Raw genomic sequence first — 25,149 nt, 5'->3', positions numbered from 1 at the left:
GCCTCTGCCTTCAGCTCAGGTAATGGTCTCAGGGTCCTGGGATCGAGCCCCACATGGGGCTCTCTGCTCCGCAGGGAGCCTGCTTCTCCTTTCTCTGCCTGCCTCTCTGCCTACTTGTGATCTCTATCAAATAAGTAAATAAAATCTTTTAAAAAATAAATAAATAAACCCTTAAAAATATTTTTAATCTGTTAGCAGATGCTGTAAACTGCTTCAAAGTTTGTACATCATTCAAACTGCCATATATTTTGGAGCCCCTGAGTGGCTCAGTGGGTTAAAGCCTCTGCCTTCCGCTCAGGTCATGACCTCGGGGTCCTGGGATCAAGCCCCACGTCAGGCTCTCTGCTCAGTAGGGAGCCTGCTTCCCTTCCTCTTTCTCTGCCTGCCTCTCTGCCTACTTGTGATCTCTGTCAAATGAATAAATAATTTTTTTTAAATTGCCATAGATTTCAATTGAAGTACTCCATTCAATTTTTAACTTAAACAACTATTCTGACATTAAGGCTTCAATGACTGACTAAAGCAGATGGATTGAACGTTTATAGGAAACATTTAGAACCTAAACTGATAAAAAGTGACAAATTAGTGTATCTTTGATATAGCTCAATATTGAAAATTTACGAATTCGTTCATCAAAACAAAACAAAATTGGGGCGCTCAGCTGGTTGAGCATCCAATTCTTGATTTCAGCTCAGGTCATGATCTCAGGGTAGTGAGATCAAGCCCGTTATGGGCTCCATGCTCAGTGGGAACTCCGCCTGAGTTTCTCTCTCTCCCTCACCTTCTGCCCGCCCCCTGCTTGTACATGTTCTAAAAAAACAATTAAATCTTTAAAAAAGAAAAAAAATCAATTAACTTACAAATCCCCTTATGAAGTTATTCACAAGATCAAAATAATATCTGTCAATTTCAATTTGTTATTTGATACTACAAAATAGACTAACCCAAAGTAGTTGATAAGCTTTATCAGATCACATAAACCATGCATTCGAATTATAGAATGCCCACACACAGAAGGTATGCCAATTATTCATTTCCAGAGGGTGGATAACTTTCTATCTAATCCAGGAGGCATAATACAAATTTGGTTCAAATTGGCTTAGTTCCTAGGAGATTGGACTGAGAAATCCATGAAATACCAAAAAGTAACATCAGGGATGAACTTACCAATTAGTATTTGACTCACGATAGTACTAAATGGATTTGTCTTTTAAAAGTGATCAGGGCACGTTGGTAAAGCAGTCAGTTAAGCTTCTGACTCTTGCTTTCAGCTCAGGTCTAATCTCAGGGTCATGAGATTGAACTCCACATGTTGGGCTCCATGTTGGGCTCCACAGTCAATGGGGGAGAATGGGGGAGTCTGCTTCAGATTCTCTCTCCCTCTTCCTCTACTCCCTCCCCCGCCCCATCCCATGCAGAAGCTCTTGCTTTCTCTGAAATAAATCTTTTAAAAAAAACCTACTGTATTGGTTTTGGCATGGTAAACTTATCTCAGAAAGTACTTATATATCTTAATACAGGACAGAAGAACAGACTACTAAAATAAATATTTCTTGGAATCCAAGAGGCTTATTATAACTTACATCTTATGTTACTGACTTATACATACTTGATGAGCTTCAAATTTGTAAAAATCTGATGTCACTCCCTGTTTAAATATTTTATTGGTATCTGGTAGCTCTTAGTATATGTAATGCTAAATCTTTTAAACCTGGTTTATAAAGCATTTTAAGCACTTACTTCTTCTTCTTTTTTTTTTTTTCTTTTTGAGAGAGCATGAGAGAGGAGAAGGTCAGAGGGAGAAGCCGACTCCCCAAGGAGCTGGGAGCCCGATGCGGGACTAGATCCTGGAAGTCCGGGATCATAACCTGAGCCCAAGGCAGTTGCTCAACCAACTGAGCCACCCAGGCGCCCTTAAGCACTTACTTCTTAAGCTCATTTCTTAAGCCTAGCAAGCCACTGATTGCCTAGGACTGCTCTTCATTAGACTTCTTTCAGTTCCTTGAATGGCCACCCTCTCTTGCTCTACCTCTCAAGCTGGGGCTTCTCAATTTCTCCCAGCCTGTTGTTCTTCCATCCCATGCCCTAATAAGCTAACATCCTTTGCCCAAGTCTGGCTAATTCCTACTCCACCTTGAACTCTCAAGTTTAAAGTAATTTCCTCCAAATATCCTTCCCCATATACCAGGTCTCCTTCCCCAGGAGATACTTCTGTAACTATTTCAATTATGATACTCATCACATTATAGCAATTACATATTTAAAGACTGTCTTGTCCCTATGACTGTAAGATGAGAATAAGAAATGAATTTTGTTCACTTCCTGTCTCTCCCATTCATAGTACACTGTCTAGCATTCAGCAGTTTCTCATTTAAAAATACTAAGTGGGGGGGGGGGGCACCTGGGTGGCTCAGTCATTAAGCACCTGCCTTCGGCTGGGGTCATAATCCCAGGGTCCTGGGATCTAGCCCCACATCAGCACCCTGCTCCGCAGGAAGCCTGCTCCTCCCTCTCCCATAGTCCCTGCTTGTGTTCCCTCTCTCGCTAGGACTCTCTCTGTCAAATAAATAGATAAAAATCTTTTAAAAATTAAAAAATAAAAATATTAAGTGGGTGAGTGAAGGAATAATAGAATATCATCTCCTCACTTACTGAACTTTCACCCTTCCTCTCTACAATCTTATCTTTTACTTCTCCAAGCTATTATCCAATGCACTATAAACAATGCAATTGCAATCTGGAATGTCTTTCTTCCTAACTTTTCATCCTGGCCCTCTTCAAATAAGACCAGTCACTGCTCCTTCTTCTAAATCTCCATCATCTTCCTACACTTTTCTTTGGCACTTCACAACTAGACCATTAACTCAAAGCAATCTTCCGTTTTCATTTTGGTACTAGAAAGCTACTCACATCTGAACAGGGACTATGCCCCATTACTTAATACAATGCTTGGCCCTCCATAAACATTTGCTGCTGCTGCTCTTGGTGAAATCAAGTCCATCTACCTTTTCTATCCCCATAGAAGTGTCCTGCTATATACCTCTATAACCTATCAAAAATACAGTGTGAGTATACAGAACTATTTTTATACAGGAATGTTTACACACAAATGTCCCATCTCACTCTAAAGTGTTTCTTTCCTAGTCTGACTTAAGGCATTTTATTTATTCCTCAAACCCATGAGATAAGATACTTAGTAGAGAGATATTCCAGAGGTCCATTAGGATCCTCAATAAAATAACATTATAACAACTAGAATGTGCTATAATTAGTACCTGCCAAAAACTGTTCTAAGTACTTTACATATATACATCATTTAACCCTCAAACCCTTAAAGTAAATATATTATTACCCCCATTTTACTTGTAAGGAAACCAAGCCACAGCAGTGTTAAATAATTTGGCACACTGTCACAAAGCTTACAGGGAGTAAAGCTGGTATTCAAACCCAGGCAGTCTGGCTTCAGGTAATGTATTCAGAGAGTTTAGAACCATTCAACAAAATTTTACAAAGGCAAGAAAATAAGAAGGGGTTTCTGGTTAAATACTACATAAATACAATGAAAACAAATTAGACTGCTTCATTCTACAATTCAAGTTTACATTTTATTTAGGTTTACATAGTATTTGAAGTATAACTGAAGATAACATTTTATTGAGCTCTTCCTAACCATTCTACTGATTACCAGGGATTCTGTTAATCCTCTTAACATCTTAGTTTTTATAATTAACTCCAAGAAACAGATAAATAGACTAAGGTTAAGTGACACTAAATAATCAGAAGTTAAAGAACTACCAAGATCACAACATAACCATAAGTAGCCACGTCTTAGACGAAGTTCTTAAACACTAACAAAATTTACCTTTTAAAGAAAGCATCTGCCTAAACCAGAAATTAAATTTACTGGAAATACCTTCGCTGCAGCATAGTTTATCTATAATTTTGTATATATTAGAGCATAAAATCTACTGCTTCTAATACATTCTTGTCATAACTTTATAATATTACTACAGTGATACAAGGTAGCACAATAAAGTCAAAATACATTCCTAATACTATAGTGAATAAGTTAGTACTATTTGGCCTCCCTTTATAAAAGATACTTTCTCAATCTTTTATAAAATAGCCTTATTTCTCTAGTTCAGTAAAAGGGAAAAATTTACTCACCACTAAAATAGTCCAGACTATAATCATCATCAGTACATTTACAAAGGCTATTCTGAAACATTTCACATTTATCAACTAACTTAATCCTTTAATAATGCTATGATAAAGTTACTATTATTATCCCTAATTCATAGCCAAGCAACCAGAGGTACAGACCAGGTAGGTCACCCAGCACAAGGCTGTACAACTAGAATAAAGTCAGGGCTATCACACCAATAGGCTGTTGTCCCCCATCCCAGTCATTCTCCCCAACAAGAGCATTCTCTCACAGCCACAGAATTCAACACCCTGCCTGAAACTGTAAATTGGTTAATAGCAATCATCTGCTTTTTAATTTCAAAAGTTAGGGAATTCAGGGACTATATTAAGGAATATTAAGCTGGGAGGTACTTTTCCAATAGAAAGCTTCATCTATCTTCAATAAAGCTGGCCCTTTATTGGTGTTTTATTCACAATTCTGAGTGTTCCACTATGAAAGAGATATCTAAATCATCATTACACTGATGCTTTGAAATCACAACCTGATATAGTTTTTAGTTACAGCATAATATAAAAATAAGATAAGTATCTGAGAAAAGATTCACAAGAGATTCTAAAGCAGATTTCACCTCCTCTGTGCTGGAGGTTACCAGCTTCCTAATACTGAAAAGTGTATACAGGTTGTCCAAGAAAATACTGAGGGTTGCTGGTTCTTATACAACTCGATAGTAGAAAATCAACTCCAAAAACATGAATCATTTAAGAAAATCCAAATGCAAACTTCACATTTTAGTCATTTACTGCTTTTCTTCTTCTTTTATTTATACTAATTCACTTATTCGTGAATTCGCATATATAAGAAGTATTGAAATGAGAGAAAATACCAGATGATTTAGTTTTCAAAACATTTTACCAGGTCACTCCAGGAGTGTTACTACAAATAAACAATATAATAGTCTCAGGGAAGGAAAGTAGACCATCCACAACAGAACTGTCTTAGAATGTTGTATCATCTAGTTTGAAAAGTTACCACATTTAAAAAACAATGTTTGAAGAACTCTAATAAAATTACATAGAAAAGAAAACAAATTTAAAGGAAGACTTATTTTGTGTTTATCTATACTATACAGATAAGGAAACTGAGATTCTGAACACTGAAAACTCTGACTTAAAAAAAGAAAAGAAAAAAAAAAGATCACACAGCTACTCAGTGGTAGGGCAGGATTAGAACCCAGACCTAATTCTTTCTGTAACATTCCTATAACATTAAACCCCAAAACTTGGGGCACTTGGGTGGCTCAGAACATTAAATTAAGTGTCTTCTTTTGGCTCAGATCATGATCCTGGGGTCCAGGGATGGAGCCCTCCATCAGGTTCCCTGCTCAGCGAGGAGCCTGTTTCTCCCTCTTCTTGCTATCTCGGTCTCTCTCTCTCAAATAAATAAAATCTTTTAGAAAATAAATAAAATAAACCCTGAAAATTTTCTTTTATTATTCAAATATGCTTCATTATTGTCAATATTTACGACTAAAGGTCTAAAAATCTAAGTTTTTTAGCAGATCAGTAACAAATTGGTTTTCATTGGACATCTCAGATTAGGCAAGTTTCTTAATAAAAAGGGCAATCCAGAAGAAAAAAAATTGGTAAAATGGACTTCATCCAAATTAAGAACTTCTGTTCTTTGAAATACACTGTGTAAAGAAAATGAAATAACAAGCCATAAACTAGAAGTACTGCAAAATATGTATCCGATAAAAGACTTATATCTAAAACATATATAAAGAATACCCAAAACTCAGGTGCCTCGGTGGCTCAGTGGGTTAATAAGCCTCTGCCTTCAGCTCAGGTCATGATCCCAGGGTCCTGGGATTGAGCCCTGAATGAGCACAGAGCCCGCTTCCCCCCCTCTCTCTGCCTACTTGTGATCTCTCTCTCTGTCAAATAAATAAATAAAATCTTAAAAAAAAGAATACCCGTAACTCAGTAAGAAAGCAACACAGATTTAAAACAAAACAAAACAAAAAACAGGTAAAAGAGGTAGGGCGGGAAAGAAAGAAAAAAAAACAGACAAAATATATGAAGACATTTCACTAAAAGGATATACAGATGTCATACATACATGTGAAAAGCTCCCCATCACTAATCATTAAGAAAATGTGAATTAAAATCATAATGAGATACCTCTACAAACTTATTAGACTGACTAAAATTGAACAAAAATATAAACACGACCTGACACTATCAATGTTGGGGAAGGACCCAGAACAACTGGACTCTCAAAAGGTTTTTTTTTTCCAGTTCTCATACAACACTGACAGGCATGCAAAATAAGTGGCCACTTTGGAAGGGCTGACAGCTTCTTATAAATATAAGCATATACCTAGAATACTATCCAGGAATCCCAACTCCTCAATTGTTATCCAAGAGAAATGAAAATATTTACAGCAGCCCTACTCATAATCTCTCCAAGCTGGAAACACTACAAATGCCCTTCAACTGGTGAATAGATAAACTGATAAAATTCATACAATGACAACACAGCAACAGAAAAAACTACTTTTATATTCATGATACATAGACAAATCTAAATGTATTATGCTAAAAAATTTTTTTTCTAAATATATTATGCTAAGTGAAAGACACCAGACTCAAAGCTACAGACTCTATGGTTGCATTTAGAGGACATTCTAGTAAAGACTGACTATCAATGTTTTTCAAGAGGTGGGGTTAAGGGGATAGGCTGATTATAAAGGAACACAAACTCTTCCAGGTGCTGGATAAGTTCTGTATCTTAATTATGGTAGGGTTTTTTTTTTTTTTTTAAACATTTCATTTATTTGACACAGCAGAGGGAGAGAGAAAGAAGCAGACTATCCACTGAGCAGAAAGCCTGATGAGGGGCTCTATGACCTGAGCCAAAAGCAGATGCTTAAACAACTGAGCCACCCAGACGCCCTTTAATTATGGTAGTTTAACATAATGGTATACATTAGTTAAAACTCTGCACCTAACAAGTGCCTGGATGGCTCAGTTGGTTGGGCAAGTGCCTTCAGCTCCCATTATAATCCTGGAGTCTGGGGATCAAGTCCCACAGCTGGCTCCCTACTCGGCAGGGAGTCTGCTTCTCCCCCTGCTCCCCACCCCCACCTTTTGTCTCTCAAATGAATAAATAAAACCTTAAAAAAAAAAAACAACTCAGCACATTATACCAAGAAGGATGAATGTTAATGTACATAAATTGTATCTTAGTAAGCTAGGTATTAAGAAAAAAACTAGTCAAAAATACAATTACACAAATAATTTGTTGCAATGAATTATAATGGATATGAATTTGTAACCACAAATTCAAGTGTAGAACATCATCCCATCTCTATTAAAAATTTTTTAAATTTTCCTTCAGAATATTCATTTAACTCACACTAGGCATATATACCATTTTGTAACATATCATGTCATTAACATTAATTTTTATTTCACTAAAATAATTATTTATATAAAAATACCGCATACACTAACCACTTCCCTAGTTCCTACTTGGGCTCAATGTTTTCATGTGCCAAAAAAACAATTTTATATCATTCCTTTGTTATAACTGAAAAAACAAACCACTCTAATAAAAAGAATTAATTTACTACTAAAGCCTTCATGGTTATAAATTTTTCAAATCCCTTTAATACCATCATCCTCTTACTGGTTCATTCAACTTCAGAAATCCTGTGAATACAGCAGTTAAATAGCTTTTATTATGTTAAAGAGGTAGGTGTGTGTTTGGAAGTGAGAAAGCTGAAATGATAGCTATTTTTCTTGTTGTTTAGGGGGTGAGAACACAAAGCAGTCCCAAACTAAACCCCTTCTGACTCCCTTCTGAGTACATTTCTGTTTCTTTTTTTTTTTTTTTTTTTGTTTCAAAGGTGGAACCTATTAAAGTTAAATAGTTGAGATAACATTTTAATTCCTTTTAAAAGCAGTTTTTTTATTTCCCCCCAGTACATTATACACAGGGACTCTCAATGCCACTGAGAAAACAGCCACTCTCATTTTTATAGCACTAACAGTTTATAAATATATTTTTACACATATTATCTCTTTTAATTCTCACCAAGACCTATGAGAAAGTGTGCTGTTGTTTTTAATTTCCATTTTGTAAATGCCAAAACCCATTCAGAAGATTAGATTAGCTGTCCAAAGATCATACAAACCAGTTAAGTGTTAGAGATAGGATGTTGTTTCGTATTATTCTGTGTACCCATCAGCATCTACTACTAGTCTGAAGACAACATTATGGGAAAGCTATACCTGACAATGTTTAAAAATATTAGCAATACTTGGTACCCATTATGTATATTAAAGGAGACTGAGTAAAGAGCAGTTTAGTGACAACTAAAAGTGGAATGGAATCCTGGAAGGAAAAAAAAATCAAAGGCCATTACTTGAACAAGTGGTAAATTTGAACACAGATGCATATTACACATACTATTGAAACAATGATTTCCTGAATTTGATAACTGTAATATAATATTTAAGAGAAAGTCCTCATTTTTAGGTAATACCTATTTTAAGTATTCAGGGATGAAGGGTTATGATGTCTGCAACTTACTGAAAGTGGTTCAAAAAAATTTATGTGTGTACAAAGAAATCAATGGCAAAATGCTAACTGGTGACCTAGGTGAAAACTATACAGTGCTCAGTTACTTTTTTTTTTTTTCTAAGATTTTATTTATTTGAGAGAGAGAAAAAGCATGAGCAGGGGGAGGGGCAGTGGGAGAAGCAGGCTCCCTGTTGAGTAGGGAGCCTGATGTGGGGCTTGACTGGAAGACCCTGGGATCATGACATGCACTGAAGGTAGACACTTAACTGACTGAGCCACCCAGGCACCCTTCCTGGTTACTTTTATTACTGAATTTGTAAGACTGAAATTTCAAAAAATAGAGCTGAAGATAAAAAACATTAATTTTCTTTCACTTTTCTTCAATAGCTATTACACATCTCCAAAGAGATCTTTTGTTAAGCAACTGAATAAAAGGGACACCTGGGTGTCTCAATCCCTTAAGCGTCTACCTTCAGCTCAGGTCATGAACCCAGAGTCCTGGGATGGAGTCCCATGTCAGGCTTCTTACTCAGTGGGGAGCTTGTTTCTCCTTCTGCCCACTGCCCCCTCCCCAAGCTTATGTGTGCACACATGCTCTAACAAATAAATAAAACCAAAAAAGTGGTGGGGGAGCATCTGGGTGGCTCAGTCAGTTAAGCATCTGCCTTTGGCTCAGGTCCTGATCCCAGGGTCCTGGGATCAAGCCCCACATTGGGCTCCCTGGTCATCGGGGAGTCTGTCTCTCCTTCTCCCTCTGCCTGCCACTCCCCTTACTTGTGCTCTCTGTCAAATGAATAAGGAAAGAAATCTTAAAAAAAAAAAAAAGGGAAAAGAAAAGAAATTGAATTTTATTTTATTTTTTTTAAGATTTTTATTTATTTAACAGAGAGAGAGAGAGATCACAAGTAGAACAGCAGGCAGAGCGAGAAGGAGAAATAGGCTTCTTGCTGAGCAGAGAGCCTGATGCAGGGTTGGATCCCAGGACCCTGAGATCATGACCGAAGCTGAAGGCAGAGGCTTAACCCCCTGAGCCACCCAAGTATCTCTACTTTTTATTTTTTTTAAGATTTTATTTATTTGACAGAGAGACACACTGCGAGAGAGGGAACACAAGCAGGGAGAGTGGGAGGGAAAAGCAGGCTTCCCGCTAAACAGGGAGCCCTACACAGGGCTTGATTCTAGGACATTGGGATCATGACCCGAGCCAAAGGCAGATGCTTAACAAGCCACCCAGGTACCCCAAGAAACTGAATTTTAAAAGATATTCTTTATAGTGCCTATATTATTTTTTAGTGACTAACTTATTTAACACCAGTTATTTGTTGATTAAAAGAAAAAAAAAACAGGGTATAAAACATGACAGCAAACCATACATTAATATATCCAAGGAACAGCTCAAACTTTTTTAGTACTATGAGAATTTTAGTAAAATTTACATACTGCTCCTTATTTATTTGAGAGAGAGGCAGAGAAAGAGAGCGAGAGCACGCACGTGCATGCACACACAAGCAGGGTTAGCAGCAGGCAGGGGGAGAGGGAGAAGCAGGCTCCCCACGGATGAGGAGCCCAATGTAGGGCTCTATCCCAGGCCCCCGGGGATCATGACCTGAGCTGAAGGCAGACGCTTAACCCATAACCCACTGAGCCACCCAGACATCCCTACTGTCCCCTATTTTTAAGAAGCTTAATATTTGCTAAGAGCACATAAAATCCAATGTCCAGTTCTTATGGATCATTAATAGGATATTAGAGTAAATCTCCTATCAGAAAGTTCATACTTAACTAAATTCAACCCACTTTTTTAAAAGATTTTTTTGTTTATTTGACAAAGAGAGACAAAGCAAGAGAGGGAACACAAACAGGGGGAGTGGGAGAGGGAGACAGGAGCAGGGAGCCCGATGCGGGGCTCAATCCCAGGACCCTGGGGATCATGACCTGAGCCAAAGGCAGGCGCTTAAAGAGTTAGCCACCCAGGCGCCCCATCCCATTTTTATGACTTTACCACTGAATTTTTCTCCCATCCCACTCTAAAAGATTTAAAAAAATGTTTTTATAATCTTGATATATTTCAAAGTAAGTGCTATGAATGTGCACCATGTAGATATTTCCATGAATTAAACCATAAGACTTGAGGAGAAAAAAAAAACAGGATTTCAATAGCACAGACACCATTTCACTAAATAAAGATGACTTCCCCAAGGATCACTAAGCACCACTAGAAGGGAGCTATCCAGTTATACATGCTTTTCTCTGTGTTCATCTTGCTAAGCTTTATTCCTAGTATTTAAAGTATTTTTGTGCAACAAATCCCCCAACACAAGCCAACCTCTTCATGTGGTGCTCAACTAAAGAAATTGGTTTTTAAAGTTTCTGAAGCTATTTTGCACTCCTGGGAAATGGAATGAATGTATATTATAATTCATAAATACTTTAAGGGATTTTAGGGAGTTATTTTAACTAAAATCTACTTTTTTTGTCATGTGTGCCAACCTCACAACCTAACTGCATCTGAACATGCAATTCCAACATAACTGTACTCTATTTCATTAGTTGTAGCAAGAACATAACACACTTCAATGCCAGAAGAATATCTTTATAAAAGCTACATTCAGAAACATTCCCTAAACTTTCTAGGTCAACTCCATACCTTTCTTTTTAGTTACTCCTGAATCCCCCAATTTGTACTTTTTCCTCTGGATTATTACTTAACCCAACTTCTATGTTCTTCCTACTCATAGACAGAGGTGAAAAGAAACTCAGAAATCAATCTATTCCTCTCTCCAAGCTTACAGAGAGCTACTGGCTGGAGACTCCAGTGAGTACCATGTAACAATAAATTCCTTATCCTCTAATATGAATTTCTACAGAAAGGGAATATTTAATTGTACACAGTTCAAAAAAGAAAAAAGAGAAACTTCAGAAAAGACATTTATAAAGCACAAAATGCAGTGAAACAAAGCATCTCCTTGGCATTTAGAATCCTCAATACTTAGTTCTGAATATTAGGTGATCTCCAGAACATAAGGGAATCCCATAAAATTGGGCCTCTTCCTTACAAAATTTTTGAATATACTTAGTTTATAATTTTATTCTCTAATGTCTTATTTTTATAATTTTTGTTAAAGACTTTATTTATTTATTTGACAGAGATCACAAGCAGGCAGAAGGCAGGCGGGGTGGGGAGTGGGGGCGGAAGCAGGCTCCCTGCTAAGGAGAGCCTGATGCAGGGCTGATCTCAGGAGTCTGAGATCATGACCTGAACAGAAGGCAGAGTTAGCTTAACCCACTGAGGCACCAAGGTGCCCCTTATTTTTATAATCTTTATCCCTGATGTTTTATATATTAACTCTTTACTTTGAAATAAAAAAGCACTAAACAAAAAACACTATACAGGTTTGGAAATTATTTTTAACAAAAACTACAATAAATTTTTCAAGTTTGATTTCAAGCTTTCAACTTGAATTTTTAAAAATAAAAAAGGTGAAAACAACTTTTCATTTTTTTTCAACTTTTCATTTTTAGAATGAGGTATAAACATTGAGGGAACAAATCTTGAGATAATGTCTAATATCAGCCTAAACTAAGTCACAAATGCAACAAGTTTTCTGTGACATCAGGATATAATTCCTTTAAGGCCCACTTCTTCATAGCATACACTCTTTACTTTCTTTTAAAAGGTTAGTGCAGAATGACATATGAATTTTACACTAAGATTTAAAGGAAACCTTTCAGATCTTTGACTCAAAGTCATGAATCAAAGAATTACTTAATGACCTTAACTGAAGGGCAAAAATTCTTTATAAAATTCTAACTAAATATAATAATGTTGCTGACACATACTAAGGAAGCATTATTTACTTTTTTAGCTTGCTTAAAGTGCCTACGTCTGATCTGACCGCTATACGCTTCACAGTAAGGGTGACCTTCAGGGGTCAAACCCACAGGCTGTGTCATAACCTTTTTCTTTCTTTTCTTTCTTTCTTTTTTTTTTTTTTTAAATCACAGGCTTCTTTGAGAATCTAATGAAAGCTAGAAAGCCTCTTCTCAGAAAATCCCATATATGTACATACTTACAAAATTTTATTTATTTTTTAAATATTTACTTAAGTAATCTCTACACCCAGTGTGGAACTCTAAACTGAAGACACTGAGATCAAGAGTCATACACTCTTCTGATTGAAACTAAGTACCCCACATACAAAATTTTAATACAGTCTTGAAAGGAGGAGTCACCATAGAATCCATCAATCCCCAGGAAATAATTATCATCACTGATTACATAGGGCTTTTGGTTTTCATAAGATTTTCATCAGAACAAGAAGAAACCTGTGGTACCTTCTGTTCCACAGTTACCATAATTGTTCCAAGGCCATAGCTTCCATTCTGCCAATTCTGCCAATTGTCCATCCCTGCTCTGCAATCCCAAGACACAAGACCTTCTGCCATGGACACCTCCAATCCTCCAGATCCTGCAAACTATTCTGATCTACTGTAGTAGCTGACAAGCAGCCAGCCACCCAGTCCACCCTTTAATACCTTCAGTGACACAGCTCAGTGTTTCAAAAGGCAGGCCACTGCAGTTTTAGGCTACTCTCAAGAATTATAGGGGCGCCTGGGTGGCTCAGTGGGTTAAGCCGCTGCCTTCGGCTCAGGTCATGATCTCAGGGTCCTGGGATGGAGCCCCGCATCAGGCTCTCTGCTCAGCAGGAAGCCTGCTTTCTCCTCTCTCTCTCTCTGCCTACTTGTGATCTCTCTCTGTCAAATAAATAAATAAAATCTTTAAAAAAAAAAAAGAATTATAAAGTTCCTGGGGTGCCTGGGTGGCTCAGTGTGTTAAGCCTCTGCCTTTGGCTTTGGTCACGATCTTAGGGTCCTGGGATTGAGTCCCCCTCTCCCTCTGCCTGCCTTTCTGCCTACTTGTGACCTGTGTCAAATAAATAAATAAATAAAATCTTTAAGAAAAAAAAAAATTATAAAATTGCTTTCTAATTGGCCTACCTAAACTTTAAATGCTGCCCTACTGAATTTCTCCTCTTTTCACTTACCAATAATTAAGAAAACAGCTTACCATTCAAAGTACCTAATCCTAAAATCAGAAGCAAAAAATCATTTAGCTCTCCTTGTACCAAATAGATAAATCAGAATAATGATGAAAAGCACTTTCTATTTGGAAGTCAAAATATAAGAGATCAGTACTGGTTCAGTTCAAGAAAAATGCAAGGTTTCCATGTACAGGGCTTGTGGGCTTCTTTCTCACTGCATAAAAAATTTAAAATGTTTCAACATTAAAAGATTCAGGTTATAGTCACTTAAAATTAACATCAGTTCTATCTGCAAATCGTTTATTCTCTTTATTTCTATTTATGCCTGTGATTCTGTAATAAACAGTTCTAATCAATGCAATATAAATATAGAAGTCATTACTTATTCATCAGATAAAGACTGGCTTTCAAGAACTGTTAAGTTGTCTCGATCACCTTCAACAGCTCCTTTCTCACAGTAAGGAGTATCTCTTATTGAAACCAGTGTATTAATAAGGTCCATTCAACATATATAAGTAACTTCTGATGCAAATGCTTGTTTCCTCTGAAAACAAAGGAAACATCAAAAATTTTATGTTATTTTCTTCCTTAATCCCACACTAATGCTGGATAAAAAAGATTCACGGGTATTTTGCAGTGACTGATGTAGTCAAATCAGGTAAGAACAATGTTAACCAACAGTTAACTGGATTAACAATACGCAAAATCTCATTTTCAAAGGACTACTGGGGGGGGGGGGGGCTTGCTTTCCTGGGCCATGTCTCAGAGAGGCAAACAACACACAGACCAAAGAAGAGTCTACCTTGTAAGGAGCTTCTTTTTGGTCCTTCAATAATTAAACTTCCTGTAGAGATACAAAGATCTACCTAAATGAATTCTGCCTTATTTTGCAAATACCACTGGAACTCTAGTTTCATAGATTTACATGGCAGGTATACAACAATCCCATGGTTAAAGAATACGTTTCCTGATAAACACTTTTCTATTTTTCCACAGTAGTTTCAAGAATGAATGCTGTGTTTCAAATAAAAAGACCCCCCCCCCAAAAGGCAGTGCCACACATCACCTTACCAGAACTGCATGACATAAAAAAGGTATGTTAAGTCAGAAAGACAGAGCCCCGAGCAATTCACTTGGGATAAAATTATCTATATGATCATTTTAGTTGATTCGTAAAACTGCAAATTATTTAATGTATCAGAACCAAAATACGTACTGCAGAATTTTCTTACAGTCCATACTGTTGGATACCCTATTATTTAAAATTGAGTCAGTTTTAAATCAATGCAGTAGTATTTGTACCCAAGCAAATACTATGAATCTCGATTTAATTCTGCTTTTTTTTAGCACAACATTCTTTCATGAGCTTAATATTATACAACGGAACACTCGAAATAGCGTATTTAAAGCACAGACTACAGATAGTCAAACACTGCCCCACCCCTCGTTAACAGAGGATGACTGGAACATTTTAATACGCTCCATCACATAGTAGTACAGCTACAGAACCTGCATACTGGCGTCGCAAGTTGCACATTTTCCAGTGCAATTTATACTTTAAAAATTCTTTGCATCATCCTCAATACCAGATGTCACCAACATTCAGGTATACTGAACTGACATAACCACAAGCCCTGTTAATTTTCCCCTCTCCACAGAAACGCGCACTTTTCTCATTTCTTCTAACGTGAAGTCGCTGAAGGCGTTCTCGCCAGTCACTACACAATTAAGTTTATTAATTGGGAGGCTGGAACCACCACATTAAGAAAATTTCAAACAGTAACATAGCAAAACAAGATACAAATGTGCAAAAAAGTCTTTCGGCTTAAATACTGAAAGATCTTAAAATTTTGAAAAGTATTTGCGGGATGCCAAGCAAGATTTCCAAAAGCCTCCCCTCCCCCATCCTTAACCACCCCCCACCATCCGCCCGCCGCCGCGGTCTGGAGGTCGTTTATCTATCTAGACGCCGCTGGGATGCTACTCACCAAGTTTTTCCACCAACTTGAGCATCACCCCTCCAATGTGCACCTCCCCGGTCACTCTTAGGGTGACATCGCGGTTCAGGTCCGTCACATGAACACTCAGTTCCCACGTCCCATCCGCGTAGCAGCCATCTGGCATCCTTATCCCGTCCAGAGCCATGGCTCCTTCCTGCGAGCACGGAGGAAATGGCTCTCGTAAGCGTCACTCCCCCAAAGGAAGGCAAATCCCACCGAACTCGCAGAGTCCGCCGCGGAGCGGGAGAAGGTGGAAGACCCGAGGGTTTCCGCACGAATTCGGGAGAGCAGCGGTGGGGCGGGACCGCTGGCGGGATTCTGCGCCCCCGCGCCCTTCCCGGCGACCGCCCAGCACTCCCGCCCGCCGCAGCCCCCGGCGGACACGGCGCCGCCCGTCCGCCCCGCGCGGCCCCAGCCTAGCGGCCCTCGCCTAGCGGACCGCGGCGGGCTTCACCTGCCGGCCTGCAGACCGCACCCCGGCCCAAACAGACGCAGCCCCGCGGGCTTCACATTCCTCCTCCCCGCCCGCGCTCCCTCTCAGGTTCCAGCCCGGATCCCGGCCCTCACCGCTGGCTCCTCGTGCTCCCGGCCGGGGGTTCGCGCGGCAACAGGCGCGGGGGCGGCGGCGTCGGTCCCCCTCCTCAGCCGGCGAAGCGCTGCCTCCCGGCTGGAGCGACTTAATGGAGTCCTGCCGTCGCGGCCCCTCGCCTCTCTCCCAGCGCTCCACCCCTCTCTCCCCGCCCCCTCAGTCGGAGTCCGGCTCTGGGAGGGCGCGCCGGCTCCCTCCTCCTCTGCCCCGCGGAGCCGCCCGGAGCGGGTCGGGCCGCCTCACCGACGTCCCACACTGTCCCCGGCGGCCGCGCTGTGGGCTGAGGGCCGCGCACACTCCCCGGGCTGGGGGTGGGGCGGGGCGGCGCGCGCGGCGGGGGTGGGAGCTGTGGCGGGGAGGCGGGGGGCGCCCGCGGCGCAGCAATCTCAGCCCCGCCGAGCCACTGCCCTTTTATGGAAATGAAGGACCGGGCGTAGGGATTGAATCCAACATCCGGGCTCTCGGCGGCGGGACCTGAGGAGGGGGAGCGAGGGGAAGGCGGGCGGCCTCCCGCGGGGGAGCTGCGTTCTGTGCTCGGGTCTCCGACTTTGCGGGAGCGCTCGGCGGTGGGTGTCTGTGCTTCCGGCGGGAGAAGGGGGCTTGTCCGTGAGAAATGGTCACAGGAAATTCCCAGGGCAAGGTCGTTTTCTGGGAACAAAGTCCCCCGCCCCCTCCCCACGCCTGGAGCAAGTCCAGAAGTCTCGGGGCAGGAAGAGGTGCCGCACTCCGGGAGCTGGAGAGAGGGGTTTGGGACGTAAAAACTTAAATAAATGCCCGGGCCAGCTCCATGAACATCCCACAAAAGAATGAGAAAACCCAGAGGGAGGTGAACCACAAAAATTGCTTTGCAAGCAATGTCCGGCACAACCGGCAACTCCTACTGCACTCCCAAGAGTTCGCTTGCGCTCTTAACCCGCTCGGAAGCTCCGACCCGCAGCGAGTCGAACACGCCCTACGATGCCCTTGTGTGAGGGGGGAGGAAATGCAGTAGAATGAGTTTTACTCAAAAACTGTTTTTCCAGCCGCTCCAACTCTTTGCGTATTTGTGTATTTTTATATGCAGCTTAGAACTAACAGTCTACTAAGGCTTTCAGATGGCTAAACATCCTCTACCCCACCCTCAGCCACACCTTGAAAGAATTTTAATACCCCTGGAATGGTGCCAGCAGGTACAGAGAAGAGCTGAAGAACTCTGTTGAGACTAGTGATAGAAAATGGTCCTCCTGCTTCCCACCTGACTGCCACTTCACCTATTCCTGTGACACTCATTTCAGAAACAGCCAGGGAACCTGCCTCGCTGGCAAACGCATGACCCAAAAAGTTTAGGTCAGAAAGATCAAGATGGGTCGGGTCCCCTAAAAGACACCGGTTTTTAAACTGTGTCAATTACTTTGAAAAGGAACATACTGGGTAAATAACCCTTAGTTCATCAACGCACTTGGGAAATGAGGTTAGAGGCCTCAAGAAAGGGTGGGACCCATAAAAGAGCGAAAGGAGAGCAGCGAAATTCAGATGACAGAGGTCTGGCACCAAAAAAAAAAAAAAAAAAAGGAAAACCACTACAGTATTTTCAACTAGTCATCATGGAGAAACTGATGCCTCCAGTCTGTCATCTCTCTACTCTCCAATTACTTCTACTCATGAAGGTTCCAGATAGTTCTCTTGTAAGCAGTATGAATGTCCAGAGAGGAAAGGATATTTGTGTAAATTATAGTGCTGAAAATATACATGAAAACGGTCTTAATAAAATAGGGAATTGCTTGTTAGGGTAAAAAGCTGTTCAAAACTGTACATGTGGCTGTAACATCACAAGCTTATCCTCAAATATTCAGAGAAAAAAGACTGGAAGGAAATACACCAAAATGATAAGAAGCTGTCTTTGTGTTGAGATCACGGGAGGTTTTTTTTTTTTTTTCCTTCATTTTCTTTATTTTATTTTATTTTTAAAGATTTTATTTATTTATTTGACAGAGAGACACATAGCAAGAGAGGGAACTCAAGCAGGGGAAGTGTGAGAAGGAGAAGCAGGCTTCCTGCGGAGAAGGGAGTGGAATATGGGGCTCCAACCCGGGAGCCTGGCATCATGACCTGAGCTGGAGGTAGATGCTCAACGACTGAGCCACCCAAGTGCCCCTCTTCTTTTGTACAAACTCCAAAGCTTTGGATTTAGGACTTTTCTGTCACCACCTTAAATCTCATCCAGCATCTCCATTTCTCTATGCATACCATTACATTCACAATAATGAACATAGCTGATGGAGAAGCTACCATCCTCCTTGGCAGGGTTTTCAAAAAGATTTGCGGCAATGTTTAAGGAAGCATAGGCTATAAGATGACATACATTAAAAATGCCACAAAATTAGAAGCAGGGGGAGGCAGGAAGGGGCAGGCAGAGATTTAAAATGGAGCCAGGGGGTGCCTGGGTGGCTCAGCCAGTTACGCATCTGCCTTCTGCTTAGATTATGATCCCAAGGTCCCAGGATTGAGCCCCTTGTCCAGCTCCCTGCCCAGCGAGAAGTCTGCTTCTCCCTCTCACACTCCCCCTGCTTGTGTTCCCTCTCTTGCTGTTTCTCTCTCTCTCTGTCAAATAAATAAACTAAAATTCTTTAAATAAAATAAAATGGAGCCAGGGATGAGCATTGTACCTTAATGAATTTTGCAAGTGTTCCAGTAAGTTCCAAATAACTCCTGCTTCTCAAATATTCCTCTATAGAACCAAAAATATCCATGTCCTTTCTCAGTATTCCCTTTCTTCAGACAAATTTGTCGAAGCTGTCATGTCTCAGAAACGCTTTTAACACTCAGTTTCCACATTTTCGTTATTTTCTCACCTCCCAGTGAGTACTTTCTGAACAACCTCCCATCACAGTGCCTACTGCTCTGACTACCTCACATGTTTGTGAACGTTCCCTACATTTAGTGACAGAGGGGGATGGTTAATATTGTAAATAACAGCCCCATTTCTCAACTTTTGAAATAGCTTAGTTCTAGCGTGACGAGACTTTCCTATCTTTAGAAAATCAGCAGTTTATGTTTGAGCAGTATAGAGCACCGGAAGGCAGTGACCCTCTGTTAAGTACCATTGGAGGAATAATTAGATTAGGATGGGCGCAGCTGGTCCCTTCGGGCCCTCTTTTTGAGTATTTCAAGCTGGTGCTTGTTGTGAAGATGAAAGGAGTCAGACTCCAATTGCTGAAACTGGGATATTTTTTTTTTTTCCAGTTTATCAAGTGTGGCTTTCAAGTGCATTTCTTAAATGTTTACTTCTACCTAATGTTTTCCAGTGTATTCAGATGTGAAATCTTATCTGAAATCCTCCACTAGAACCTCGAAGACAATGCAATACTTGTGGTACTGACATCATGCTGAAAAGTAGCCGAGAACTCCAGTGTTTGGAAGAACAGCCTGAGCACTGAAAGCAGCAATATCCAAATAAGGTACCAAGCTCTGGTCTTAGATTTAGACCAAATGATACCTCACAGATCTGCCATCAAATGCAACCCTTGGGCTGGCTAATCCACAGGTTGACTTCAGCTGTTTCTCTGAGCCTACCTAAACTGCGCTTTTATGTTTCTAAAAGGCGAGTACAGAGTATACCCACTGGGTTCAGAAGAAACAGATGCTGAGTGACAGGAAAAAATAAGAGAAGGTTTGTGTGAATGTGAATGTGTGTGTGTGGGGAGGGGGGTTAAAACTGCACTTAAAGCCAACATCTGAGGCCAGCAAGATGAAATGTAATCAATTACCTGTCAACTACCAGGTGAGCAGAATTCTTTGTCCCAGGGATTGCCAAAAATGGAACATACTGGTAAAGCTACTAAGGAGGTAGAAATCAAGGGGTAGTAATTAGATTAGGATGGGTGCAGCTGGTCCCTTGGGGCCTTTTTTTTTTTTTTTGAGTAGAAGTGGTAGTCACTGCAAACAACAAGAAAAGGACTGGCAAACCTAGAAACAGGGAAGATTTGCTGGGGGTGGGGATGTTTCAACACAGACCTAAAGAAGGATCTGGGAGAGCAATGAAATTTACTTCAAGGGGAAAGAAATACGCTGCTTGTATTTACTGCTCCGGAGCATAGAAAATTTTTCGCAGGAAACCATGCTGGGGGATACTCTAAAAACTTTTTTTCTTTGGTTTAACTTTGAATGTCATGTCATCTTGTGAGATATTCTGTCCTTGACAAAAATATAAAGTGTTCCCACATAGGCTCACACAAGCAAGGTAGCTAATTGTGTGCTCAGTACAGTGCAGGGCACTGAGAGACATGTAGATGTGCAACACGTCACAAGGTCTTAAAGGAACATCTATCTAATGTAGGAGGCTTATATTTAAAACATCATAAAGAATGTCCACATTCATAAAGAATAAACTAAACCCCCACCCTACACTGTACACAAAAATTAACTCAAAATAGATCACAGACCTAGATTTAAGATCTAAACTATAGAATTCTCAGAGGAAAACATGTGACCTTGGATTAGGCAATAGCTTCTTAGATAAGACATCAAAGCAAAAGCAGCAAAAGAAAAACTAAATTGGATTTTATAAAAATAAAAAATACCTAAACTTCAAAAGACAGCATGAAAAATGTGCAAAAGGGGTGCCGGGTGGCTCAGTAGAGTAACACCTAGGCCTCTGCCTTTGGCTCAGGTCATGATCCCAGGGTCCTGGGATGAAGCTGGAAGCCTGCTTCCTCCTCTCTCTCTGCCTGCCTTTCTGCCTACTTGTGATCCCTGTCAAATAAATAAATAAAATCTTAAAAAAAAAAAAAAAAGGAAAATGTGAAAAAATAACCCACAGAATGGAAAAAAATATTTGTAAATTGTATGTCTTTTAAGGGACTTATATCTAGAATATATAGCTATTATATATAATATATAGCTATTATAAATCAACAACAAGACAAATAACTCAATTAAAATGAACAAATAATCTGAGTAGGCAGTTCTCCAAAGAAGATATACAGTCAGCATATGAAAAAATGCTCAACATCATTAGGCATCAAGAAAATGCGAATCAAGACCCCACAATGAGATAACACTTCATATCCACAAGAATGATATAATAAAAAAGAGACAATAACAAGTGCTGACTAGGATGTAGAGAAATTGTAGCCCTCCTTCATTGCTGGTGGGAATGCAAAATAGGTCAGCTGTTTTGAAAAACAATTTGGCAATTCCTGAGGATATTAGAGAGCTACCACATAACCCAACAATACTGTTAGATAAATACCAGGAGAACTAAAAACATATATCCACACAAATACTTGTACACCAATTTTAATGCTAGCCTAAAGATGGAAACATCCCAAGTGTTTTTCAAGGGACAAATGAACAAAAGTTGGGTTGTTTCCATCTTTTAGCTAGCATTAATATTTGTGTGCATTTAATTAAAGAAATGATTCATTAAAATAAGAAGGAGAAAAACTATCACTCTAACATGTAAATGGTGAACTACAAACCCACTATGAGGATTATGATAACCTAACCTCTGAAAGAAGGTCATCAGAGAAGTCATGGAACGTATTTACAAAGAAGTTAACTCTAACTGGATCTGAAGTTTGGCCTGTCAAGAGGAGTAGTATGTGAAATCACAAGGCAGAAGTGAGTGTGGCATGCTCACCACCAGGGAAAATAAAGGAAGAAATGCCCAGGAGATGCTCTGGGGAAGAGTGGGTGTAGAGTGAGGCCAGAGTAGGTAGGACAGAAGTTTAGATTCTGAGACAGAAAATGGCGAGCCATTAAAAAGTTGGTACATGGAGGCAATTATCCTGAGAGTAGCGTACAAGTGAGATTCACCCAGTAAAAATATGCATGATGGATCGGAAGAGCTAGGGACTAGAATATAGAAGGCTGGTCTGGAATCTGCTTGTAACTTTGATGTAAGAAAAGTAATAGGGATTGGGGGGTGGAGGGCTGATAAGGTAAGTAACAGGGTTTGGGAGAGGGAGGGAATTTCAAAAGAGTTATTGTCAAAAACTTTTGAGCATTTTTGATGTTCTAAGTGCTGTGCATCACACTTTAAATGTTCCTCAGAGCAACCCTGAGTTTTGGATTATCCTTATTTAATGTGAGTTACCTGATGGTCAAACAAAACCAAGGTTTGAAAAAAGAAGGTCATACATGCTTCAAAGTCTTTAAGTTTGGGTGACCAGGCAGGAAGAACAGTGGAGTTACTAAACTGGGAAACAGAAGTAGGGAGGAGTCGATGTTAGGGACCAAAGGGAAGACAGATGTTTTTAAAAAGAAATATTCAACTTGGGGTGAGAGCCTATATCCCAGTAGAAACATTTAGAGGGTGATTAGATAAATAAGCCTGCCTATCTTGTGAGATGATCAGATCACAGAGAGAAATCATTAACATAGAGGCAAGCCTGAAGAGAAAGCTCCACCCCTCAAAGGAGCCTGACCCAGGGGTAACTAATTGCTCCCCAAGGGCAAATGCAGGAAGAAGAGTCCTCTAAGGCAACAGAGGAAAGGATCAGAGGTGAAAAAAAGATCAGGTTAGTCCAGTGTCAAGATAGCCAAAAAAGGGAAGGAAGGGGGTGCCTGGGTGGCTCAGTGGGTTAAAGCCTCTGCCTTCAGCTAGGGTTATGATCTCAGGGTCCTGGGATCAAGCCCCACATCGGGCTCTCTGCTCAGCAGGGAACCTGCTTCCTCTCTCTCTCTCTCTCTCTGCCTGCCTCTCTGCCTACTTGTGATCTCTGTCTGTCAAATAAATAAATAAAATTTTTTTAAAAAGGCGGGGGGGAGGGAAGAAAAAAAAAGCAAGAGAGAGAGGGAAAGAGAGAGAAGGAAGGAAGAAAGGTGGTCATCAGTATCAAATGATGCGGAGGAGTCCAAGAGAAGAGAGTCATTGAAGAACACAAGGACTGGCAAAAATCATTGCTCACCCTGCAGGGGACAATTTTATAGCTGGAGGAGACAGATTTCAAGGAGTTGAAGAAGAGAAGGGATGTATATCAGTGAAAGGAAAGCAAGAACTAGAACGGTAATATGGAACTGCCACAGGAGCAAAGACGCTTTTTCAAAACAAAGGAAATGGGAGCAGGCAGAAAGACTATGGAAAATAGAAGGGGGAAATAGTTTGCTTAAACCTAAAACCAAGGTGCCTCTGAGATTTGGGGGTAATTCCACAGATTCAGGGGCAATAGGAACAGCCCTTACCACGACAGAAGAAATACCCACCAGTTTGCAAGGATAGGATTGGGTTATTGGAAGACTCTATCTTACACAAGTGGAAGCACACGGCAGGATACAGCAAATCGTACATAAACATATTTCAATAAATGCTGTTCCTATTAGCCAACAAGAGGGTGGGGCTGGCTGGGTTATTGTGCCGGTCAGCGGACACCCTCCCAGGAGGTCAGATTGGGGCCCGGATGTAAGAAAGGAAGGATGTGATTAAGAGATTATTTCGGTACAACTAGGGCAGATTCCAAGGCCCGTAAAGGAGAACCAGTGGTGACAGCAGAGATGCCAACGGGCCCAACCCAGAGGTGCTGCTGGGGTCCACCGGCCTGACAGTATAGCCACCACTCACAGATGACTCCAAGGCCACAGGCCAAGAGGCCATTTCCCCAGCGCTGCCTTCATGCAGTCAGTTCCAACAATACACAAGAAACTCTGGCTTGTTCAAGTGTTTTCCCTGTTTCGGAGCACGCTAGTCTCCTCCCTGATTTTCAGAGTTATTTAGCATCTAGCTGGTTCCTCCCAATTTTTAGTTGCAGGTAAACTACTGACTCCTAACCCCCATTCTGGGAAATGATCCCTACTCTCTTTGTGCTTTGCGTCACAATGTCCTCTTTGCATGCATAAACCTTCTCTTCTTCCCAGAACAGCAGTTGCAGTTCCACTAAAAGAGCCAAACCAGAAAGTCACCTACAATTCCAGTTGCCCTAGGGCCAACCCAGTCCAATGGAAAAGGACAAAGTACCTTTTATCTACTTGCTCCTGAGAAGGTGCTCAGGTGACAGAGAATTGACTGCAGCTGAACATCACCATCTGGTGCCTGGGAGGTGCCACTGCAAAGCTTGTCTCTCCTTTGACCTGCATCCAACAAATAATTCATGAAGAACTTTAGGGAGTAAATGGAAACAGCGTCCCTGCACCTTTTTTTTTTTTTTTTTTTTAAGATTTTATTTGTTTGACAGAGAAAGACATAGCGAGAGAGGGAACACAAGCAGGGAGAGTGGGAGAGGGAGAAGCAGGCTTCCCGCTGAGTGGGGAGCCCAATGTGGGGCTGGATCCCAGGAGTCTGGGATCATGACCAGAGTCAAAGGCTTAATGACTGAGCCACCCAGGAGGCCCATCCCTGCACCTATTAAAAGATAAACTGTTCTGTTTCCACTACTCCCCTGAAACTGTTCTTGCCGTCACTAATGACCTCTGTGTTGCAAAACACATGGTGCTGTCTTTCTAAATGCTCGCTCCGCTTGGAGTTTGGAAGTTGCCACATCCTGGTTTTTCCTCTACCTCTCTTTTTCTTTTTCAGTCTCCCTTTCTGGCTCCTTCCCCTCAGCCCATGTCTAAATTCAGCACAGCAGGTGTGGACCCTGTCTGGGCACTCTTACCTCCTCGATATGCATTCTCTCTCCAGCTGATCTCCTCCTACCTCTAGACATAAAATATTGCCTCTACGATGATGATTCCCAAATATCCAGCCCATACCTGTCCTTGGGGCTCCCGAGTTGAAGATCCATGTGTAATAGGCATTTCCAGCTAGGGTGTGCAATGTGAGACTGGCTCTACCCCAATATCTATTCCTGCTCCAGTATTTTCCATTTC

The 25,149-nt window shown here is 40.7% G+C and overlaps 1 protein-coding gene and 1 long non-coding RNA gene across 7 annotated transcripts in view; one reads left to right on the top strand and one right to left on the bottom strand.

The window, feature by feature from the left end:
* FERMT2 (FERM domain containing kindlin 2) overlaps positions 1-16,678 on the bottom strand; it is a 90,927-nt gene extending 74,249 nt beyond the window's left edge. For 5 of the 6 annotated variants that reach the window (XM_082735147.1, XM_082735148.1, XM_082735150.1 and 2 more), the window contains exons 1-2: positions 16,344-16,657; positions 15,765-15,930 (exon numbers count right to left, since the gene is read on the bottom strand). In XM_082735147.1, coding sequence (XP_082591273.1) covers positions 15,765-15,921 — 157 coding nt within the window. In that variant the 5' untranslated portion in view covers positions 15,922-15,930; positions 16,344-16,657. Of the gene's footprint in view, positions 1-15,764; positions 15,931-16,343 lie in introns of all 6 variants that reach the window. The other variant, XM_082735152.1, reaches the window with a different exon arrangement.
* A 125-nt stretch (positions 16,679-16,803) lies between these two features.
* Positions 16,804-24,327, top strand: LOC309866994. The gene is made up of 3 exons (XR_014312911.1): positions 16,804-16,931; positions 19,650-19,802; positions 24,204-24,327. It is a non-coding gene; the product is annotated as an uncharacterized lncRNA (long non-coding RNA).
* Positions 24,328-25,149: the final 822 nt, after the last annotated feature.

This window comes from Mustela nivalis, assembly GCF_964662115.1.
Source record: "Mustela nivalis genome assembly, chromosome: 6".
Taxonomy (NCBI): domain Eukaryota; kingdom Metazoa; phylum Chordata; class Mammalia; order Carnivora; family Mustelidae; genus Mustela; species Mustela nivalis.
This window is presented reverse-complemented; position numbering and strand designations above follow the sequence as displayed.